The sequence below is a fragment of the Agelaius phoeniceus genome, chromosome 9 (genome assembly GCF_051311805.1).
Source record: "Agelaius phoeniceus isolate bAgePho1 chromosome 9, bAgePho1.hap1, whole genome shotgun sequence".
NCBI lineage: Eukaryota > Metazoa > Chordata > Aves > Passeriformes > Icteridae > Agelaius > Agelaius phoeniceus.
In genome coordinates this window covers 14,538,798-14,558,182 of record NC_135273.1, presented here as the reverse complement: position 1 = coordinate 14,558,182, position 19,385 = coordinate 14,538,798, and the positions used below count along the sequence as shown (strand labels likewise).

Here is a 19,385-nt window from a genome sequence, read left to right as displayed (position 1 = left end):
GAGCCCTTTTTCATTTAGTTTAAGAAAACGCAAAACAATTCTGACATTCAGAAAGGCCTCAAAAGGCTTTTTGGAAGAATCCCTCTTCTTTGAAGCAATACTGGATAAAATACTGCAAGTAAACAGAAAATTAGAAGGAAAATTATCACTAGAATAATTCATAATAGCTTCCTAGAAAACTCATTTTGTCCCTCTGATTGCCACCTTTGCTTTGGAGTATAACAGAATTCTTATATAATGCTTAGATTTTTTTTTCAGTGCATTTAACTTCCCGCCACAAGACATTTTTCTTGACAAATAGTTACATGAAGAAAGTGGACAGACCTTCTGACAGATCTCAACTGTAATTCTTGATTTGAAGGCATGAGAAGACAGTCCCATTTCTAGCACAAATCCATTTCAATCCTATTTGTTTACATCAATAACTTTTAGACATTGATGTTGCTTTGCTGGTACAGTTTGTGGACAAGACAAAACTTGGTGGGCACCATGTTAACAACAGCTTGTTAAATCATTTGTCGAAACCCCCATGTTTCTGTACAGCCAAATGCAAGCAATTAATGTGGGGACAAATAAGACAGGCAACACACACAGGATAGGAAACCATCTTGGCAAGCAGTGCCTTTGAGAAGGATTTAGAGGCTGTCACAGATAATCATTTTAACATGCTCTTTCCATCTTATGCTTTGGCAGCAGCATTATTACAATGGGGAGTAATGCACAGAATTAAGTTATCTTGCAATCTATTCTGTATTGGCAAGACTGTTATGACTGTGACAAGATTCCTGTTCCACATTTGAACAAAATGCACAAACAGCAGACACAGTGAGAAATATTCCAAAATACCAAAAAATCTGGAAGTTTATCAAATTTTATATCAAATCTTGTAACATAAAAACCAAGGAGCATTGTTTACTCAGCTCCTCAAAGAGAAGTCAGAAAGGTGACTTGTCCAATGTCAGAAAATGCATGCAGTAGTTACTTGTGCACATTGTTTAGCAAAGCAAAGTAAGATCCCAGTTTATGGAAGCTGGAGACAACAGGAAATTTCAAATAAATTGATCTTTTACTATCTGAACATAACCACCATTTATAATTTAGAGTCTGGAGCTAAGTGTTTAGAGGGGTTGGAGAGGCAGGGGAGAACCCTGCTGAAAACCAAAACCCAAACTGTCCTGCATGCAGGAACCTGGGTTTGGTGGCAATCCGATGCTCTTTGTGTGTCTTGTGGGAAAAGAAGGAAAATCTCCATTACCATGTGTATGCTGAAGTTTACATATTCTGGGCTTTTTGCTTCTCTCTAAAGGACTAGATATTGGCTAGCTGGGACTTAAAATAGTCTTTAGATGATATTTATTTGGTATTTCTTTCTCATGTACCCTGAGAGTTTGCCTCACTAAACTGAAGGGTGTTAGACACAGCTAACATTCTGATGTCTCATTTGTACACTTCTGAAGACTAAAATGCCTTCATCTAATTACATTTATAGAACTTAAAATAAACAACATTTGAGGGGGAAAAAAACCCATGATGACAGGTCTTAGACAGAAGGTTGAACCCAAAAACTTTATTTGCTTTAATTTAAAACTCAAGTCTATGAAATGTATTACTCATTATAAAGTGAAGGAAAATAATCTTTTAAATGTGATTTAGAATAACTGATTTAAGCATGACACTTTTCTGTACCACTTGAAAGCAGCTTCCATATTCAAATATACTTAGCTGTGACCTTTTCCTAGTATCTCTCTTTTTAATTAGAACACTTAAATTATCACGTTCAATCACAGAACAAAATCTATTTGTATAAAATTATTTACAAGATTTTATGCATCCCTTAACAACCCTATGAACCTAATCCAAGGCTCACTGAAGTCTGCAGGAATTGGTCATTAATTCAGAGAGTTTGGCACAGCACATAAAGTTATAAAATTGATCTACATGGTTCCAGTAGAAAACCTGAGGTGGAAATCAACTTGTATTGCTGAGATAAAGTATCAGGGTAATGTAGCACATTTAGGGGAAATAACTGTTGATTTTTGCCAGCTTTTCTATAGAAGTATTCCATATATATCTATAAGGGTAGGATAGAGGATATTGAGGAGTAATACCTACTAACATTAGTATAGGAGCATTTCATATTCCAGTCCAAAGAATGGCTAAAATCATTCCAAATCAGGGGTTTGGGGTTTTTTAATTCTTAATTGCACCTATCTGCTTAATTTATAAAGACTTGCTCGATGAACCAGCTCAAAGAGGAACACTGAAGTGCTCTAGATAAGGAAAGAGAACATTCTTAATAGCAACATTCAGATGAGGGCAGAGCTAAATAACCAGCCCAGCTGAGATTCCTCTGTGCCAACAGTGTCTGAAGTACCCCCACAATGTGGCAGCTGGCTCCTGTCACCCACCATGGACAAACACAGAATACTCAGCCAGTTTTACCTCTCTGCAGACCTCTGACACACTAAGGCTGCCTTCAACTAATCCAACTTTGGGCACCCAATTTCAGTGCTTGGAGATGGGAAGGAGAGTCTGTGTTACACAAAAATGGCAACGTTTGTGCAGCCAGGGCCTGGAGGGGTGACTGTGCAGGAGGAGATGCCAAAGTAAGGTGAGATAAACCCAGAATTAAAATCTAGGAAAGCAGGAGATTCACTCCATGCAAGGAGAGCAGACAGTTTTTATGTTGCTATGCAATCATTGGACTCAAATGGAAAAGATCTTCATATTCCCCTTGTTAACGACACTACCCAAGCTGGGGTATGTGGTTGGGACATTTCCAGTCAACTCCCAGCCCTATCATAAAGGCCAAACACAAATTAATAAGCAAATGGGGGGCTCATTAAACTAAAAAAATTATGAGCTGCCATAAATTTTACTTAACTAGTAAATATTTCTGGTTTTCTGGCTTTGGGAGAAAGGAACTGTCATTTTATGAACATTTGTTTATACCCAGCTTTCTTTTCAGGACTAAAACCCCATTTTATTAAATATTAAGGAGCTCAGTGCCACTTGAGTAAAGCCAGTTACCAAGAACAGACACAAGGTACATCAGCTGCAGGCAAAAAACCACCAAATAAACCAGGAAAATATTACATGGAACAAAGCTAGCATAGCTGAGGTCACAGAGATAAATAAATTCCACAGGTTTCTTAAGCTGAGGATTAGGATGATTTGCTAGCTCTGCTTCTGAGAAGAGCAATAGCTTCTCCTGGGCCTGGCCCTGATGCAAAGTGCAGCCCACCCTGCCCGGAACAGAGAGGGGTCAGGACTAGGCTGATACCACTCCCCAGCCCAAGCACACCTTCCTCTATGACAGGCAAAGTGATCCCCAGTGACCTCACAAAAAGCTTCAAAAATCAGGAGAAGCATTGTCTGAGTCATCCTAACTCAAATTATTCCTACAAAGAAAGTAATTTCTCGCAAAACCACCAACCCTGCATTTAGAAGCGGCATCAATAAAATGTATTTTTTTCAGAGTGTCATCTCATTCCTTCAGCACTGGAGCTAATAAAGATCCATCAAAGGTTTGTGAGGCAGAGTTTGCATGCCTGAGCTGCAGTGAGCATTTGCAGAGATGCTGGCGCTGTCTGGAGGTGTGAGACTGGCTGTGCGTGACAGACTCAATCTGTGCTCCTCTGGGATTTCTAGGCACACCCAGAGAGCCCTTGGCATCCCTCTGAACAAAACACCCAGACAAAAAAATAACCATAGCCTTGCTGCAACACAACAGCTGAGGCAAAGATGGAGAAAAGGGAGATTTGTAACTCAAATATGCTTTACGGTAGGTCTTAATTGCCATTACAGGATTTTGAAATGAGACTGCTGTCTACCCAAGCACACTCATCATGGCAGTGCCAACATATCTCTAGTACTATCATGAGGTAATGAATAAAATATATTAATGGCCACTGAACAGTTATTTTACATTATGCATCATCTCCAATGAGGAAGGGTTAGTTTATTTATTAAAGTTACTTTTATTTTGCTGTCAGTCTCCTTAGAGCATTAAATATTTTATAGCAGTTTTATCATCAGTTAAGAAAATTACAATAAAAACAAACTGATGAAATAGTTTTCCCCTTCTTCTTCAACCTAAAATACAGGTATATCCTAAAATTATTATAAATGGATCCAGAAACAGCACATGATGTGGAGCATCCGTACTGAACCAGGTATTTGGATGGCAAGAGGTAACAGTATGGTCTTAGAAACTCATTAGTTAATCAATTGTTTAAGTAGGATACAAAGGGATATAAAATATTTCATTTGTACTCATACCTCTAGCATTTCCAAACATCCAGCTTAAGATCTATTGCCTAGAATTCACACTACAAGTTTATTTCCTGACAGACACATGGTGCTGAGCTTCTTTTCGACATTCAGAATATTTTCTTCTTCAGTGTTCTGCACTTTCTCCAGGACAAGTTCTTCACACCACTTCATAACTCCTCAGTACTTTGGATACATCCAATAGCCTGACTCAAATAAGAAGGTTTTTCACTGAGATTTCAGGTCTCTGACTGTACTGCAGGGCAGAAAAATCACCTTCATGCAGTAGATTTTGTGGCTCTTCCAATCTGGTGACCATTGGTGTCTGATGCAGGGAACTGACATTTTTAATTCATTTTCCCTTTTCAATTCATTTTCCCCCCACAATTTTCAGTAAATCTGTTCAGTGACCTATAAGACCTGAGGCAAGAATCATTTATTAAATAATTATCTTGCAATCTTATAGCTGAGGCATATAGTACTTTGCATAGTAACAAGACTTGCCTGTGCTGTTATGAACAGCTTGATATATAAAGCTTTCAAATCTTTAATCAAAGCTTTTTATAGTTATTATTTAGGAAATTAGAGGAAATTACACTTTTAAATAGGTAAGATGTTACAGCATATTTCATGAAGACACACATACAATGATAGTCAAGTTTTCTAACAGTCTGGAAGTTTAGCTTGCAAATACTTGGAAAATACAAGTTTCACCTTGGGCCACAAAAGCTATTAAACTCTATCTTATTATATCACAGAACAGATATAATCAGATCAGTGGCTGGCAGATATCAGAGGGAAAAAGTACAGAAAAACCCATTTACTCTCACTGCTGAATTTTAGACACCACATTATGACTCAGTCTTATTGAAAAAGCTTTTCTACTTACTATCAAAAAATGGACGTAGATACTTGTTGTACCCTTTTATGATTTTTTGTATTGTTGGAGGTAGAATTTCACTTTTTCCTTCAGCTTCAGGAATTTGCATGGACCTAAAAGGAATTGAAAATGAGGATATTTTAAAAGGACATAATAAAAATAAAAAAAATATCAAGTTTCATAATCTGTATTTGTCTCTTATTGGAAAAAAAAATATCTTTTATACCTTAGAGTTTATTCTTTCTTTTTATACCTAAAGTCTTAGTCTATTTCTTTTTATACCTTAAAGTCTATTATTTCTTAACATTCCATCTGAGAAACAATCTTCTTTAATACTTCATCTGTAAACAAGGCATTATGGTTATAATCTAGGAATGTGGAAGGGATGCTGGTTGTTTATTTCACCATTTAAAATAAAGCTTCTTTTTACATAATGAAATACATTATATTTAGGTCTCAGAGACAGAAACCAACCTCAGAGACTAGTGCATAAAACCACCCTTAAAATCCTGCTTTCACAACACAATTTTAAACAGGCTACAGAAATAATCCTGTTGAGCAAAATCAGTGAAGCATAATGAGAATTCAAGTACTTCCTCTGCTCAGAAACAGCTACAAATACAATCCATAGAAGTGATTTATAAATAATTACAAACCCTTTCCACCTAACCCCAAAGGTGAGCACCCCCAGACCCTGAGCAGGGTGTGCCCTTCAGAAATTACAGCACAGATGGCAGCAGCTACTTGGTCCCAATGATTTGGGAAAGGTGGGGTATGAATTATGAAGGTGAGAGGCAAATAATTAATTGCCTTAGTGAGCCCAGCTGGCAGAGGCATTGTCTGTGCTGATGGAGAACAGGCACCTACATAAACACCAGGAGAAGGGCCTGGAGATTTTAATCCTTGCTCTGGGAATTACTGGCCCCTAAAAATGATCAGCTCTCCAACAGGAGGCGCAAGAGCTGTAGTGATTTGTTCTTAGGGAGAAGAATCTCAGCATAGACCATTAGGTAAGGGGCTACCAGTGTTTTGTGGTCTCCCTTAAAGCGCTAAATCTTCACTGAATTTCTTAGTCTCAGCTCTTTCTGGAGCTGCTCCTGAAAACTCTGCTTTCTCTTCTGCATTATATTTCTGGGTCTCTTGGAGCTTTCCAAAGCTTGATATTTTCATTTTAATTTTGCTGTTTCTGAGAAAGCTTGAGTTGTTTTGTCAGGATACTGAGACACCAGGAATAATCCAGTATCTTAAACTGGAAAAGCTTACATGCTAAGATGACCTCAGTGAATGCACGTGGCCAAATCACACTGTGGTTTTAAATGTGGTGTCCCCTGGCTTGAAAAGCTGCTATTGCTGTATAATTTTTTATTCACCAGATCCTATTGCCACAGAACTGGCTGTTTTTCATTAGCTGCCTTATAACACAAATATCTTAGCTATTTAAATGTTCTCATTTTTTTCCTTTATTTTTTCCCTGTTTTTTATTTCTATATTGCCAAGGAATGATGTTGTTACTTAAGTATACCCTTGAGTAATGCCAGCATTGAAATAAGGGAAGTTTCTCCTGTAAGTTTTTTCCTAAAGAAACAAACAGAGTCATGTTAAATTGAGATGTGACTATAAATAAGAAGGCCAGTTTTATGTTGCAGAGAAGTGTTAAAATTGGAAATGCATTTGAATGTAATTAATTTCTTAAATACTGCACTTGGAATAGATATCTCTCCTTTTGTAATTTACATATAAATTTTAGCTAAGTGTTCAGTGAGCTGCATGAGCTTAATTTCACGGCTTTACTGGATTGTTCTTGAACAAGTTTTACACGTTGTGAAATGTTAAAGGAAAACTTGTTTCATTTCTACTGCTAGGGTATATCATTATTCTGCCAATCAACATGCAACTGCAGAGTGGTCTGGTTCATTGTCATTAACTCTATTTTCCAAAATATCTCTTTAAAATGTTTATGGAAGTCCTTCCCTTAAATGACCTGTGATAATTCACAATTTTCCTCATTAACACATGATGTGTAGCCTCATATCACTGGTCTTTTGAGATTTATGGTTAAGTAAGCCTGGGAAAGCTGTTGTGCTGTAATTGAGGCTGTGAACTGAAGAGGCTTGGCCCCCTGTGTGCAGTTTGGCCACAAAACCCTAGAGAAGTCCTAGCAGAGCAAGCCAACAAGTGAAAGGAACCTGAGGCCCCCCAAATGGGAGTGTGTGCTGTTAGCAGTTTGCTGACTGTGGGGACACTCAGAGGCAGATTGTCAGTGGTGAGAGATAAGGAGCCTCCAGAGGTTCTGTGCCCTAAGCAGTTTGGGTTTCTGGTTTTAAGGGATGGTGCCCTGTTACCCTTACAGTGCTCTTAGGTTCACGAGCTCCATTCCCATTCCCTGTTACCCTTACAGTGCTCTTAGGTTCACGAGCTCCATTCCCATTCCCTGTTACCCTTACAGTGCTCTTAGGTTCACGAGCTCCATTCCCATTCCCTGTTACCCTTACAGTGCTCTTAGGTTCACGAGCTCCATTCCCAGCTCAGGCACGGTGAGCTCACAGCTGCACACACCCACAAAGGATAAAGCTCAGACTCATTCCACTTCTGCATCTGGATCTTCTCATCAATGCATCTAAGCTTCTCTTTTAACCAATATTTGCCATTATATTTATGTTTCATAGTTAAGGTAAGCTGTTTAAGTTCCTCCATTTTCTTAATGTATGTGAAACACCTTGGCATGCATTTAAGTCTGAAATTGTCTTGCAACAGGTGTTCCAGCAACTGAGGCGTGAAGAGGCTTTTACAGAAAAAAACCTGAGCATATAATTATTTTTCAGCTGAGAATATCTATCTGTTCTGGGCTGTCAGTGCATAATAAATGCTTTAACTCATCAGGTTCAATGCCCTCTGGTTGCTTTTATAAAAGCAGATTTTTAATTATTTATTTTTCTAAGTCATTCTTACACTCAAAATCTGAGAATTTTTATGGGTTTGGCTAATCTTGAAAGGTACAACAACTGTTTGTTATTTAGGTACTTTCAAGTTAGTGTCTTAAAGAATGGGGTAACTGGAAGGGAGAAAGGAACATTTGCCCTAAACAGTAGTATATATCATTTATTTAGGCATAAGTATAGTCTAGACACATGTACGAGAATTTATTTTCTGGCTATTTTTTGTCAGAAGATATGTATCATGAAAGCATGAAAGAGACAGAAACACCTTAGAACTGCAAGAAGATAAACAAAATGCCAGATACAGTTTGAACAAGCTTTTGAAACACTCCCTCCAGGAAAACAAGAATAAAAAAAGCTTTTTTGCAGGCAATTCACTGACAGGCGAAGGGCTTACAGATGCAAATAAAGTTGTTATTTCTGGTTTCATACCTTTGCTCAATGATATGGGGGTTTATATGGTCTTTGCAGATTAACTGTAGCAAAATCCACATCACTGATTAATTCTCTGCTTTGAAATGGACAGTACTGTCACCTGCTTTTTTTTTTGTTAAATGGTGAGGTTGAAATTAGCATCATGTTACCAGGCACAAGAACAAACAGTGAAATACCATAAATGCTCTTGAGCTCAGGAAAAAAAAAAAAAAAGAACTTTCATAGACTTCTGTTTCTGATTCCATAAACCTAAGCTAGCATTCTTTATGTTAAAAACACCCTATCTGAAACAAATGGGAACCCTTCTTCAGACCAAACAGCATACATTTATTTAAGCTGATTCCTGATAATGATCAGTTTGCCTCAATTTTTTCATTACTACTTAAAAAAAAAATCTGGGAAAGAAATAATCCAGGCAACTCCCCAGATACAGACTTTAATAGTAAAAAGGGGGCCATGTTGTGATTGTAATGTAATTTAATGTTAAGTGAAGTGAAGAGGTGTCATTCAGGCAGGGAGAGATAGAAAGGATAAAAACAACCCCATACCATTACTGACTGTAAATTATTCAGTAAAAGAAACTCTCTTCACATGTTAGGCAGAGCTTTTCCAAGTGGAATATCTAAGGGACCACTTGGCCAAAAATCAGGGCCCTTGCTTTGGGTGCACCTCAGCCCTCGGGTTTTGTTTAGAAATATTTCTCTGTTTCAGTGCCAAGCAGGATAGCTTTTGTTTTAAACAGCACTTTCACAAACCCTCCCTGATTTGTGGACTGGAAAAATGCATTTTTGTACCCAAGCATCATCTTGTGTGTGAGATAACCAAGGGTCAGAGCTGCTTCTCAGCCTGTGTCTGATTTGGGTACAACAGAGACAGCAGCTGTGCCCTTGTACCCAGGCACTCACACAGGTGCTGTGTGTGCACTTACCCCATGGATGAACTCAGGAATGAGCCCCCTGTGCTTCTGCACACTCACAGCCAGATGAAGCTGTAAGAGCATTCACAAAGTCTGTCTGATATTAATGAAATGTGTACCACAGGCTGAGCTCCTGGGGGAATTTTGCCTTCTTGTTATTTATGTGCTTCTGAAATTGTTGGTCTTTTAGCAGTGTTTTATTATGGCTAAGCCATGAGTCATCTGCTCATTATAGCATGGCAATTCACAGCTGATGAGGAAAGAAGATGGAATTAGAGCAAGTGCACGTTTTGCACAAAGACCCCTCTATAGGAATGGAGAAGGTGGGGGAGGTTGATGCTTTAAACTTATTTTCAGGGGACTGTTCCACCTTTTCCCACTACTAAGAGAAAGCTTTATCTAAATGAGTGTTTGCACACCCACCTGAGTTAAAGCTCAGATAGAATCTTCCCCTGAGGAATCTACTGTGAGATGAAGTAGGTTAGGCAATTCTAGATAAAGAACTGGCTCACAGACTTTAAATACTTCCGATGAAACAAGTGATGAGAATGTTTAACCTGTCCATGCTTACATTTTCTTATTGGAATTACTTAAAGAAAGTTTTTGCCCATTTTTATAGAAGGAATATATTTTAAGTGCTCCATTTCTAAACTTTTTTGTCATGGCAGCTGTACTGTAAGAAGGGCTATGTGTAGCCAGAGATCATTTTTACTTTCCAGCATAATGCAACTCAGATTTCCTAAAGACTTCACAATTTCATAACAGAGAATAAGAAAACAGTGTTTAGAACAGGTAATGCTTTTTAAGATACTCTACTTTTAGTGCACAATGATGATTTTACTATCTCAAGCCTGCAGTAAATCTAGGTGGACTGTGTGCTTCTGTCCTAGGGCAAGGCACTATGCTCCAGGCAAGGACCATGTGCCCATCTGAATTTGTTAACCATCTGATACAGTACTCACTTTGTACCCAGTAATCCTTTATTTGAGGGTTCCTATGCTTCATAAATTCCATTCTTTTTCTCCCCCATCAATCTTTCCAATTAAAAAAATATGTTAATCAATGCAGCTGAAATTCATGAAGCTCAGTCCTGTGTTCCTGTTAATACTCAGGTTCTTTAATTTTTTTAAGAGACAAAATTCAAATGCCAAGAAGATTCTACTTTGTTACCTCATCAGATAGGTCTCTAATTATAAGTAAGTTGATTATAAACTAACTGATACAATAATATATTGAAAAAAAATATTTTTAGCAAATACTTCTTACCTATAGAGCAGCAACAGAAAAAGGGCTCTGAGTCTGCAGCACTTAAGACTGTACATTGTCACAAATTCTTTCAGAAGTTCCTGTAGCTCCTAAAAAAACAAAAGGTGCAGAGTTAATGTTTTACAGCACATATGCATTTCTAATACATGAATTTTTCCAAAGGTTTTAAACACTAAAGATACTGTCTCTTGAATAACTTCTTCTAATATATTAGTAAATATCTACATCAATTTTTAAAAAATCACAACGTTTGAAAAAAAAGAGGTGGCATCAGGATTAATTTAACTAACCAAGGGAAGCTGCATTCCAGTATACTACAGCTCTTTCATATAAGCCTCTGTCCTTTAAATATTAGGAAAAGTAATTGCTGTGAAAGATAATGTCATCCTGTGCAGGAGACTTGCAAACACTGTGTTTTGTCTCTGCTATTCATGCTTGTGAGTGCATCTCTGGCATACCAGTGTCCCTTCATAAGGGACAATACATGACCCCACCTTAGAACATAGAGCTATTTAAGAGCAACCTCCTGGTACATGCACAGCTCAATACCACTGGTACGTAACTTTGGTAGTCTTTTTGTTAATGAGAAAAAATGAAATTTTAGGCTTCTATGCCTAGCAATTTAAAAAATCCTTTGTATATAAATCATATAAGATTCATGAGAATGTTTGGCTGAGGCAAGATGTCTTTTCTGAATGGGATTTCTTTGCTTTTGTCAGTATGATTCACATCCATAATGGTTATTTTAAGAAATCTGTCAGCTCTGTAATCTATTTCTGGAGGAAAAGAGTATCAATCCATAGTATAATGCAGTCATGCAACAGATCTGAAATGCACAGACTGTGCACACTTTTGCTGTATTTCAGCAGAGTACACAAACCTTATCTGTAGGTGTTGCTTCAAAACTCTAAAAAAACCCCTACATGTCAGGAATGCTACCTACCCAGAATCTGCAAAACAATTGTTCAATGTTAATAAATGCAAATAAAATATCTTTTTCAGGCTTCACGAAGGGACAATCAAGCATAACATTTTCAGTGTCCAGAATGAGTTTTGCAGGAGTATCTTGCACTTCAATTTCCCACTGATCTGCTAATAGTAAAGAACTTCAAGTTTCACAGTCTCAAACTTTGTTTCACTGTTCTTTAGTGACCAACGTAAAATGCCAGAAAGCTTTTTAAAAACCAAAGTAATTTTTCTTTCAGTCTACAGCTCTAGTAAAAGCAAAACTAGTGGTATTTACCTAAATTGATGTCATGTGAATGGGATATGACTTTTATGTAACAGTGAAGTGACAAAATAACTTGTTAATGTCTCCAAAGAAAAAGGAAAACCATTTCAATGGCTTTTTAAACAAGCAAACATTCTCAGCATCTTGGCTACTTTAGGCATACACCAGCCTGGTAAATATTAATGTCAAAATAAATCATAGACTCCTCCTGACTTCCACAGAAAATCATGCATGAGACATTAAGAGAGCTGGTAATAGGAAAAAACAGAACAAATGAGCAGATGGTGTTGTCAGAACATTGCTCTCTACATGCTGATTCTGTAGCACTCCTGGTGCAGATCGTGGGATCTCTTTTGCGTATCTCATTTTGGGTTTGGATGCTTTCTACATTCATTATCTTTATCTCACAGGAAAATATGCTAAAAATAAAAAGCCTCTTACTGACTTTATAAGTACTTCAAAAAGCTGCTTTTATATTTAGCTTTTGAATTGCTACTATGAGCTCCTAATACGACTGAAGATCCTTTATAAAGAGATTAAGGAAACCTATGGATATTTCTGTACTTGTTTGGGTTTCATTTTTACAGTACTGAAGATGAAAAGGAGCGAGCTTATTACTGATTTCTTTCTAAAGCAACTGATTTACCTTCAGTTCTTAACCAACATCCAAGGTAGCAATTTTATGGGAGGGTGGGGTGGAGAATTGTGGTCTTTTACACATCAAAGGTCAAATCCATCCTATGGTACATGGATTGCTTTTGTATGCTCAGAAAAAGAGAGCATGGAGGTAATAGAAGGGAGAAGATCTCTTACTTCTGTGCAAGAAATACGAATCAGGAGATCTAATTGCCATGTCAGCTGGCCTGCCCTCACTGCAGAGACACTGCATGCCAGCCAAGGAACAGAACTGAGTAACTGCTGGAGTGTCCTAAGCTGTTTCACAGATAATACTTAAGTTGGATATAAATCTCTGCTGCATGTGTGTACATGCTTGCGTGCACGCACACGTTTTCCCTGCCGCCCCTTCTTAGGGGGCTTGTTCTGCTGAAAAGCCTCCCTCCCTCTTGGCATGTTTGCACATCTGGACCTTTCCTGTCACACATTCCTTTATCAAATGCTACACATTCACAGCAAGGTTCCTTCCTGCATGCATGTATGGATGGAACTACTGGTTTAACACTAGTTCAGCCAAACCCATAATATTTTCCTCCCACCCTAGAAAAATAAGCATAACCTGTTTTCTGCATAGAATATTGAGCCATTTGGTTTAACTAGACAGACTGCATGTTGTCCAGATTATTGTGCATATATTGACACATCTTGTTCTAAACATTTAATTGAGGTGAAGGTAACAAATCTGCCCAAGATTCTTATATGATGAGACAACATTTTTCTACTTTTATTCAGATCAGATTAAGACTGTAAAATGTCATCCAATGTTTTGACTTTCTCATGGGAATTCAGTTATTTATTATCTTCAGCATGACAGGAAAAGTGAATTATGCAAGTTTCACAAACCTTTGAGGCTGAAATGGGGTGAGGCAGACAGCTGGCAGAGGTAGTAGAAATATCCAAAGATTTCACTGGAAGTGAATTTTGTGTGAATGAATTAAAGGATAAGATGCCTATTATTTTGAGTACCTTATGCACAAGTGGATGCATGAGAAAGACTAGAAATTATTAGATAATACACTTTGTCATATGGTAGTAGCCATATGCCTGAATTCCCATGGCTGCTACTGCAGGCATCTAAAACTGCATGTAGAATTATCTTAAAATAAAAAGCAGATGGTGGGTTTTAGAGTACAAACTGAATTAGCTTTACAGTTGCATTTTACTTCCACATCCAAACTCTTGAATGACAGTGTCTTTAAGTGCTTGACTGAAAGGAAGAGAGAAACTCAGGAGGGATTCACCCAGAGTGCCAGAGAAGTAAAGCTGCCTCCCCTGCTCTGGATTCTCTGCTTGCATTGTCTACTGGAACTGCAAATTAACCTGTGAGCTTATCTGTTCTTGACTTCATCCTGTTTGTTAGATCAAAATGAACCAGTTGGAGGGGAAATGATGGGAAGCTGGAAACAAGCTGGAAACACTGAGGACTCCATGGGAGAGAGGGAGAGGGTACATGGAAGGCAGTCACAAGGTAAGATTCGGAAGTAGAGGGCCCAACTGTGCCCCCTCCAGTTTCTTTTGCAACACCAGCCTCCTCACTGGTGGGCTGGTACAAGAAGCACAAAAGGCCTTGACCCTGTGCAAGCTTTGCTCAGCAGTAACTAAAACATCCCTGAAATACCAACACTTGTGTTTGCAGCACAAACCCGAAACACAGCCCCATTCCAGCCACTCTGAAGAAAATTTACTCCAGCCAAAACCACCACAGCTTGGAAAAGTCAACTGCATACAACAGACTGACAGTAGTCACTGACAAAGCACTTTGTGGAATAAAGTGATACCTGATACCCATGATATCTGTCTTTGGGTTAATCTGCATGTCCACCTATAATGGCTGCAGTTTCATGGTACTTCCTAACGCTCCCCAAAAGACAAAGAAATGCAAAATTTTCACACATTCAATTTTTTTTTTCATGTTAGGATTAATACTGCAGAGAGTGCAGCTTGAGTGAAAAGTATCAAGAAGGGTTTTTTTTTAATGCAGCAAATTAAAAAGAAGGAATAAAACCCAGTGGCAGCAAAACTCCAGGTCTAACTGGGGAATTGACTGATGAAAGTGGACAAATGCATATGTCTGCATCCTATTATAAGGGGCACCCTGTTATGTGGCTGACAACTGGCTTTTGGCACACCAGCTAGCTTGTTTTTAAACCCTAGGCACATCTGATCTTGCCTACCATGGGCAAAACCATGCAAGTCTCCTTGGGCAAGTAATCAGAGTTGGATGTACTTGGCCCATAGAAAGAAGCTGTCTTGTCGTGTTTTCTCTGCAGAGGGGCAGCACAGGGGCCATCTGTTATGACAGTGTTATGTCAGCAATTGAAGGGCTCTTAGGCCTCTATTGCTCCTGTATCTGCCAATAGTTCAAAGTGAAACACTGGAGTGCAGTTATGCTATGATCTTCTGATCAATAGTTGTTATGTGTGCCAGGCAAGAGAAGTGTCATTTTCTCAATGAAAAAGCTTGGGAAGTTGCTGCAGTCTGAAAGCTTCTTCTCAAGTTCTGCACTCTGAGATGTTTTTGTCAAAGATATTTTTCAGCAACAGAAGCTCATAGTGTAAAATGAGTGGAATGAATTTAAGATGCCCCAGAAATTAAAACTTCTTCTCTGGTATAGCAAAATGAGCTGTAATTGAAATTTCATAATTAGAAATTGTTTATATGGGTATAAGCATCACATGAGAGTCTTTAAAATTATCTCAAACAAATCAGCATGACAAATATATTTATTTTAAAAAAATGACCATAGCAGGAATTCAGACTACATAACCAACAACTCAGTGATTTACTTCAATATCCCAAATAATGTACAAGTTTATATGTAAAATCACTATACTCAAAATACACTGGAAGTTCAGAATCAAAGTCAAACAAATCTATTGTTACAGCCTTAAAATTTTTAGTATCAGCACTTCTAGCCACCAAAGGAATAGGGACTAGCAGTATGCTGCTAATACTTACATAATTAAGTGTATGAGAGACATTTGGTGCCCTGGATTGAGGTCTTTATTTCTCACCAAGTTCCCTGTATTATCAATTTCATGAACATCAAAGCCTTAGAGTAAGTTACATAACCCATGATAGGATTATTTTATATGTTTATCTGTTGTTGTTTTCACTCTGTGCATTTTAAATACACTACATATTGTGGATTAGCTGCAAAATAACTGGCAAGGATGCTGTTAGCATTATACTGTTTTTCTGGAAAATTAATTTCAGATTTATAAAAACTGGGTGCTTAGGATGACAGTACAATTCTAGGAGTTACCTTCATGGAGCAAGTGCCAGATGTCGTGCTCCCAACCAGCCTAACACTGAACTGAAAGGTTTCAGCAATGTACAGAAATGGATGCAGTAATAAACATTCACAGAATAGATTATAAGAAATGAACATGTTCATTGTGACTGCTTAAATGTAGTGCTCATTACAAGCTCTGCTTATATCTACTGAGAAATCTACCCCACAGGATATTTTAAATGTGCCCCAGAGGATATTTTCTAGTTTTAAAAGGCAGAGAACTAACTTATCTGACCTTGTTCCTAAATATGAATTCAGATAGCTGACACTCAAAAGTCTGGCATATTAGTGGCGTTTGAGTCATGGCTGATGATTACTGCCATTTGTAATTACCCAAAGAAATCAGAGGTTTATGGGGTTATTAATGGTTGGGTTTATGTGCATACAGACTTCATAAAACTTTTTGCTCTGTGCATCTCAGTTCTGCTATCTGGGCAGCAGGACCTCTACATAAGTCTGCAGATGTTTGAGTCCTCTTGTACCAAAATCTAAATCTCAAATCTGAGACCTTTACTGGCTTTTTAAGGTGCTTGTCAACACTCCAAGGTCCTCCCACAGACAAGTGGGGATTACCTTCTGCCACACCAGTTTTAGAGTTGGAATTCACAGCCCACCCAAGTGGCTTCAAGAGGCCCTGGGTTTCTGTGTAATTTAAAGAATGAATGTGTTTGAGTTGGGTCAGAGAGGCAGGTAAGATTCAGAGGCTGCAACTGATGGATGAAACCTCAAAGGCACCTTTGGGAAGGTTCTGACTGCGCAGGAAGGTGCAAACACTGATGGCTTGGGTGGTCTCCCATTGACCCTCTGAGCCCTGAGAGCTGCCTGGTGAGCACTTTAGGTCACCAGGATTTTATAGGGCACCCACAAGTGTGGGCTGAAGGTAGACACAGCCCTCCTGCAGCACTGAAACCTTCACTGTTTACACAGACCAGGATAAATAATGTGGTTTTATCGCCTATAGCAAAATGGAGACAGTTTTGTTTGGGCACTATCAGCCTAGATAGGATTAAGATAAATAGTTGAAAACCCAAAAAGTTGGACAGGATATGTTGGTTCAGATTAAGAAAATAACAACTTGATTTGGAAAGACGAATGAAATGCTGTCTTTGTTGTGCCAGTTTAAATCACTGTTCCTATGAGAGTTAGCAGATCTAGAATCTTCCAGCCATTAACCTGGGGCCAAGTCTCCCCACACAGCCCATGATGACTGTGAGCTTTGCTCAGCATTCTCACGTTGAAGAAACCATCCAGGACCCAAGAAATGCTCCTGCAGTTTCCCTCCATGCAGCCTCTGGCCTGGGAGAATGAGGGACATCGCACTCTGTCCCTTTTTCCCTCTGAGGGGAAAACAAGGGCCCTGCAGGAGCAGATTAGGGTCAAAACCATCAGTCACATCCATCTTCTCTCCTCAGTGAATGTCGTGCAATGTGCCTTTGAAATTTATGACAGACAACAGCCCCTTGGTCTGCAATTCATTTTGTTTTCAGTTCCAAATTCTTGTTAGTTTGGGAACAAAGTGGAAGAAGGAAGGGAATATACCCGAGCTGAGCCCCTTATTTTCCATCCAAGTTATGAATTTGAATCATAGACTTTTGTTGATTTGATTAGTGTTATGCATATCTGAAACCTTCCAGACAAAACTTCCTTTTTCTTAGTCACCAAATATCTACTTCTCAGATTGGGTCCAAGGTCTTAGACTCAAATTCCTTAGTGAATTGTAAAGTGTCTGTAACCAGGTGATTTACAAACTAACCATTATGAGCAGTGCAGCAGGATGAAAGACTGGGAAGGAGAAAATCAGTTTTCAGAGCAGTTTCGGTTTTTAAAAATCTATTAAGATTTTGTATTCAAAATTAACTGGTACCAAAAAAAATTAAAATTACTCAGTAGAATTACATATTTTTGCAAATAATAATCACAGGATATAATGCTTTTAATTGTACAGCCATGAAAAAATGTGAATGTTGTCCAAGTTGAGTGTCCTGGGCTCAGCTGTAAGCTTTTGTACCTGCTAAGGTTGAGGTCAGAGGAGTTATTCCAACTGAGAGGTGCAGCTGAGCTCAAACTAATCAGGAGTTTGGTCTAAGAGGAAATCGCATGAGGGGTTTTGAAAGCAAGAGCCATTTTTCCAATAAAATATATATTTCCTATTTTTTTCCCCAGCTACCACGTGGGAAGATTAGTTAAATCTGTAAGGGTGTGCCTGTTGCAGGATCTTCCTTTGCCTTCAGCACAAACTGCTTTAGCTTTATCCTATGACAGGTTATTAGAATTACCTGGAGTGTTCAGGATAGAGCACAATCTTTAAGAATCCTGTTTATAAAGTTTGAATAACCATTGAAATTGTGTGTACAGGAATTTTTTTTTTAATATTTAGGAAAAAAAGCCTCCTAGAGAAATGAAATGCTTCTTTAAATTCAAATATTTTCTTTCTTCATTATTCAGTGCTTAATAACAGGTTTAATCAATGTGATCTACTTTAAATTTTATACACCTTTTTAACTACTGGTGCATTGTTCATCTATGTATTAATTTGAGGTGGGATGCAGATTTGGTGAGGAATAGGGGTGGAAAACGGGAGCTGGCTCTTACATTATCTTTCTTGGAGAAGTTTCTCCACTGCCACTCACTGTTTTTAAGAGCAAGGTTTTGCAGCCATTTAGGGGAGACACTCACATCTTCGATTTGACTTATTAATTGAAATTTGAGTTATTCTAATTGATTATTCTAATTCTAATCCAGCAGCATAACGATACCTCAGAGAGGAAGCACTAATATTTTTTTTTTTTTAAAAAAGCACTATAAAAGCTAACGGAGCGGAGGGGGAGGGATGAGGGGGAGGTGGGGAGGGAGCCGCGGTGCCGGGGCGGGCGCGCCTTACCTGGAGCGCGTTGGGCGGAGGAGCCGCTGGAGCAGCCTGGCAGCCGGCCCGGCTCTGCGCCCGCCGCGGGTTCGAGCCCGCCCACGGCCCGGCGGGGGCGGCTCTCCCGATGGACGCTGCTGCCCTGCTGCTGCTGCTGCTGCTGCTGCTCCTGCCGCTCGCTCCAGCCCGCGCAGGAGCCTCCAAGCGCTGCCCCTGCCCTGCCACTCCTCCTTTGCTTCATCTCGCCCGCACCCCTGTTCAGGTTCAAGCGTGTCCGGGGGAAAGGATGGTAGACAGAGAAGGGGCGGGGGATCCCGGACAGACAAAAATCGGGGCAGCGCTTCCCATGGCTTCTATTTCTGCCATACCTCTGTAACACAGCTTGCATGACACTTCCCGCTGATTGTCTCGGTTTTTCTTCTTGCAATTGTCACATCCCAGCAACCCCAGGTAGAAACTTGCACCTTGTTCTCTATTTGGTGTGGAAATGTTCTGGGCGCCTTTGAGCAGCATTGTTCAAGTCTTTCCAAAAGGGAAAGGTGGTCGTTTTGCAGATGTTGTTTTCCTGTCTGCCCTCTCGTTTCAGGACCTGTTGGCAGTTTTTGGAAAGACTAAG

At 39.0% G+C, this 19,385-nt stretch overlaps 1 protein-coding gene across 1 annotated transcript in view; it reads right to left on the bottom strand.

Annotated features, from left to right (window-relative positions):
* Positions 1-18,915, bottom strand: part of LOC129123053 (gamma-aminobutyric acid receptor subunit pi-like) — a 45,579-nt gene extending 26,664 nt beyond the window's left edge. The window contains exons 1-3 of the mRNA XM_077183020.1: positions 18,788-18,915; positions 10,706-10,794; positions 5,162-5,265 (exon numbers count right to left, since the gene is read on the bottom strand). Coding sequence (XP_077039135.1) covers positions 5,162-5,265; positions 10,706-10,761 — 160 coding nt within the window. The 5' untranslated portion in view covers positions 10,762-10,794; positions 18,788-18,915. The remainder of the gene's footprint in view (positions 1-5,161; positions 5,266-10,705; positions 10,795-18,787) is intronic.
* Between the last annotated feature and the right edge of the window lie 470 nt (positions 18,916-19,385).